The following is a 5,472-nucleotide window of genomic DNA, read 5'->3' on the forward strand; positions in this document are numbered from 1 at the left end:
CTTTTGCACCTCTCATTCTCTTGTTGGCTTACGACACTCCACGGCATAATGCCCATATGCCTGACACTTAAAGCATCTCACTCTGCTTTTGTCCCTTACTCCGCAAACCCCATCTTTCGCACGGTACTCTATCTTCACCACTTCAAGTCTCATTTCTACTGGTCCTCTTTAACCATTCCTCGCGAGTCAGAAGTAATTATCCCTCGTTGCTCTCTCATTTCCTCCATTCTTCCTCAGTCAGTAGAAGATGTCCTTGATTTGTTTCTATTGTTCCTTTTAATCTCTCCTCGTGAGCCTTGAGTGACCCAATGACCTCCTCGACTAACATTTCTTCCACCTTACCGAACTGTTCGATCATAGAAGCAATTGGCAGGAATTTAGAGGGCATTGCTCTGAGTAACTTCTTCACAACATAAACTTCTTCCACCTTTTCTCCCACGGCTCTAATGTTGGTCACCAGACTGTTCAGTTTCTGGAAAACTTCATCCAGGTGTTCACTTTTTTTCATACACATAGCTTCGAACTCGCACCTAAGGGTATGTGCCGTCGCCACTTTCACCTTATCAGGTCCCAACGACATTGTTATGAATACGTTCCAGGCCTCTTTCGATGTCTTCTTTTCTGCGATGGACAATAGAATATCTTCAGGGACTCCTTGGTAAATAACGGTTAGAGCACGCATGTCCATCTTATCTTCGATTGTTGCCTTAGGGTCTTTAGGTTCAATGGCCTCCCACACGCCATGGGCTTGCATAAATACTCTCATTTTGAGAGACCATGCTGTATAGTTCGTCTTTGTTAGCATCGGGTAGCTCAGGTCGATCGAGTTTTCTTTGGCTTTGTTTGTTTCCATTATGATGTTGTTCTGGACTTAGTAATCTCCTGTGCACTGATACCAAGTATTAGTAAACACACAACACATGCACACACTCTTGTATGTATGTAAACTGGAAAATATAGAAGTTATGTTATTAGAAAACAATACAGTGTACAGACTTATATAAAACTATTAAATGAAAGCTATAAAATAGGAACTAATTCTAAACAGACTCTCCACAACTCCACTCCTATTATTTAGCTCCTAAAATCATGCTATTGTGGGTGACTAATTCTACACCAACTGACATATTATTTGAATATGTTTAGATTAAACAAAATCCAACAGGTACAAGATAACACCAATTCCAGGAGGTTGGAGTTTACATATTTGATATTATATATCAAGGGCCTATGCATATTAAGATCTTTGGTCCTCTATTGCCAATATTTACACAATAGTTCCTCTATAATTCAAAGTTCCTCTATTGTCTTCTTTAGTATCTACAATACTAAGACATATGATCCTTGATGGTGGCCAATATTGTTTCACTGGTGGAGATCACTTCAATTTAATTCTTCACTCTCCAAATTTTATCAATTTGATACACCGATCTCATACTTGGATATGATATTTACATCTTATAAGTAATATAATTGATGATTTATTTTAATTATATAAGTAATGATTCATTTTAGGGGTATATGTGCACCTTCCTCAAAAGTCATGAGTTGGGCACATGTAAGTCTATCAGTTGCTATATGATATGATATTCAATATAATTCGTGGTTTTCATTTCTAGTTGATGATCAAATTCTAGGTGTATTAAATGAATATTATATATGATATCAGTATTTAATTTTATTTATTTAAATAAGACAAATTTTTAGAAGATGTGTCCATAATGATAAAAGGAAACAAACTCTGGTCGCATAAATATATGTTGATCACTATGTTTATTCTAGTCTAAAACTTTATGAAAATTCCATAATTTTTGTATATAATTTTATCAATTTTGTTTTCTTTCCTCATTTTATGTTATTTATTAATTATTGTTTATAGGAAACAATGAAGATAATGGTCCTTAAAATTAAAGAAGACTCAGGTGAGCAAACCATGAAAACTCTATGTATTTTTATAGTCTTTGTTTGAGATAAAAACTTGAGGCATGTGGAATTTTTTTCATATATATAAACACCATATACTATTAGTAGTGTGTAATTATAATATGTAGGTGTATAGATTTTAATTTACTAAAATAACTTTATAGTTTGGGTAACCAGGAATGCTGACCTTCTCCTTTAATCCTTTACTTGAACTCTATGCCCAATCCAGTTGAGACAAGTACTTTCTTTGAAGAGCATGCATACACGTCAGCATCATATATAAAGTTGCATTAGAACCCTATTTTTTATTGAATGATGAGCAAGGAAGCAAGGTTGGTGCTAGTGTTGACCCCGAGAATTGCACTCGAGTTCTTCCCAGCAGTTGTGCGTATGTATCATTGATCTTGTTTGATAGTGTTCCATTTGGAGTTGGTAAAAATTTTATTTGGTGTTCATTGGTATATTGATTATTTTTTTAAATTTCCTTAGCCGTCACTTTATACATTTTTCAAACAGTTAGTGCACCACCTAAGTTCTATAACTATTAACGCCAAGACCTTTACTAGGAAATTTGGTATAAAAGTTGAAGACGTTTAGAAGGAAATTTGGTATAAAGAAGTGGCAAGACACTTGTGTATGTAGTTGTTCAAATAAGCAATATAAAAAGTTAAAAATTTGTAAGAGAGAAAATTCTAAATTCCCGAGGAATATTGAAAAGTTTAGGAACACATCCTCTACATTTTCTCTTGATTGTAATCAAAATACAATACTTATATGCGTCTCTGTTCATATATATGCTTATTGTTATGTATATTTGAGGTTTATTCATGCCTCTAAATAAGAACATAGTAAAGAGTGAAGGAGGTACTGTTATTCTCCCAAGTACAAATATATTTGTGTAATAGTTTTTTTATTTTTCAGTACCTAACTTGTTTACAAGAAAATTCAAATGGAATGAGATTTTAACAATTTTTTTCTACTTTAATTTGTTTATAAAGTCCACAAAACTTGCAAAAATTTTGTGAGAATTAAACTCTAAAATTTTAATTTGTTATTATGAAAGAAAGTTTTCTTGTCTGTATAAGAAGATCAACCTATATATATATAAGAAACTAAAATTTATTAATCATGAAATGGGCACATTTTAACTCATAAAATGATATCCTAGATAAACATCAAAATTTTATATTGACAAGTGTGGGTGATGCAAGTTAATTGGGTAAATTATTTTATTCCAAACTTAAGTCCAATTTATCACATAAACTAGTTTAATTCAAGTGCCAAGAAAGCTCAATAATCAGATGTTTGCTTTATTTTATTTTATGTCGAATAATGGGAATATTGTTTTCTATATTTCAAAAGTATAGCTTTAAAATGTTTATAATCAAATAAATAAATATTCGAAATGATAATTTTTTCATTTGTTAACACTAGTATGATAAGTGAAATGTAAAATACTAAATATGCTATAAGTTTATAATGGTCAATTAACATTTACTTGACAAAATTATATTTATATTGATGACATCAAATGTGAAATGAAGATGTTGTTTTGACTTATATATAATATGATTTTTCATAATTTTACATAATTTTCAAAATATAGGCACACATTTTTTTCTACTATTTTGGATCCACATTTACATAATTTAATACCTCACATTTTGCATCAACTACCTGTAACACACTATTATTTTTGATTCAAAATATAAAATTAATATGGTTGTTTACTTATTATTTATATAATATATAATATATAAAATATTTTATTTGTTTATGTATACTGCAATGAATTTGTGATGTTTGTCACCAATTACTAATTTATCAAGTATTAAAAAATTTAATACTCAAAATCCACCAAGTTTAGTCCTAAACAAGTTGCGTTGCGAAATTTTAAATGAACACCCAATAATTTAAAACCGACCAATATGAATATGAAATCATATATTTTGCAAAAATGTTTTGTGAAGAATTAGATAGCTTCGATATCATATATTTAATAAAAAAATTGTATAATTAATTTAATATTCACAAAAATGAGTTCATACGAATTCTGTTATTTTTTAAGTTCACATTAATTTTAGGTGGACAAAACATATGTATTTAATTAATAATTTTACCAATTTCAATATTTTGGGCCTTTTTCTAGTTGGTCTTATTTTATTTCAAACGACCCATTAAAAAATTCTAGAAGGTTCAAGATAAGACCAATTATTTTAAACAGCCAATAACCAATTCTCAAAGGTTCAAAATAACACCAATTCCACAAGGTTCCACATAACGGATTTTTTATTACATTTATCAGGTTTGGTTGTTGTGATTACCATTAGCCTATGCATATTAAGATCTATGGGCCTCTATTGCCAACACTTTTTCACACAAAGCAAACACAATAGTTTCTATATAAATTCAAGTTAAATTGTGCTCTTTAGCATCTACAATATTAAGACTCTTTAGCATCTACAATATGAAGACATATGGTCCCCTGTAAGACCCTTAGGCTGGATTTCATTTTGGGATCGAGATTGAGCGCGAGGCAGCGACATGGACTAGTCGCCAGGCGGGGACTCAGATTAGGCGCCAGGCGGAAACACAGACTAGTCGTCAGGTAGTGACACAGACTTGAGTTGTTGTGTTTATGTGGGATTGCTGATTGGTCCAAATATGGGCGACACTGAGCTGGGAGCTAAGTTGGGAGTCCAAGATGACTAAGGCATGATCAAAACTGTAGGAAAATGTGTGGCACATGGGGGCTGAGATATATATGCATTATATGTATATTCATAAGTGCTGGATTATGCACTAGTGGGTGGCTGAAATAACTACCTTGCAGTTGGGGCTCAAGGAATTGGTGGGAAATTCGAATTGAGGGAATTTGAAATGCTAGAACCGCTTGTAACCGCCGGTAGTTGCTTCTGTTGGGGTTGTGTGGGCTGCGTGGGCTGCGTGTGTAGTTGCTTCTGTTGGGGCTGTTTGAGCTGCGTGGGCAGTTGGCTTTGTTGGGCCTGTGTGTATCGGACTCCTATATATAAATAGATAGGCATTGTGAAAATGTAATCAACGCATGTTGGCTTGTATGCACTAAACTTGTATCCATATGTTAGGTAGTAGGGAAAAGTATGTAAACATATGTTAGGTTGTATTATTATGCTAGGCAGTAGCACAAGTCAGTAAGCATAATCGAGTTGTATCCTTATATTGTTGGTCAATAGAAGGTTGGGCATTCAGGCACGTAATTTACTGTGTCTTACATTTGCTTGGTAATTAGACACACTTAGCACACATGATTGGTTCCTGTTGTGCGTTGGTTCAATATCATATCCACTATGTTTGGGTTTGCTGGGGTTGGTGGTGCTGCTGGGGCTGGTGGCGATAACCTGTAGGAAAGGCAGACTGCTTGGGCGCATTGGTAGGCGACTAAGTAGGCCGCACGGATCAGAGAATTCAAGGTTAAAAATCTGACCCTGTGACAAGTGGTATCAGATCTGTGTTGATCAGTTCTGGATTTGACATGATGGCTGGATCATGTGGGAGCAAAGTTGATTTTGA

At 33.5% G+C, this 5,472-nt stretch overlaps 1 protein-coding gene across 1 annotated transcript; it reads right to left on the reverse strand.

The window, feature by feature from the left end:
• Positions 1 to 214: 214 nt before the first annotated feature.
• On the reverse strand, positions 215 to 853 carry LOC141680692 (uncharacterized). Its single transcript, XM_074486849.1, has one exon. The coding sequence runs from the start codon at positions 851 to 853 to the stop codon at positions 215 to 217; it is 639 nt and encodes a 212-aa protein (XP_074342950.1).
• Positions 854 to 5,472: the final 4,619 nt, after the last annotated feature.

The sequence above is a fragment of the Apium graveolens genome, chromosome 8 (genome assembly GCF_009905375.1).
Source record: "Apium graveolens cultivar Ventura chromosome 8, ASM990537v1, whole genome shotgun sequence".
NCBI classification, from domain to species: domain Eukaryota; kingdom Viridiplantae; phylum Streptophyta; class Magnoliopsida; order Apiales; family Apiaceae; genus Apium; species Apium graveolens.

Bases quoted from the DNA above. Each gene is read 5' to 3' on its own strand.
- LOC141680692 (XM_074486849.1), bottom strand. From the start codon at position 853: ATGGAAACAAACAAAGCCAAAGAAAACTCGATCGACCTGAGCTACCCG.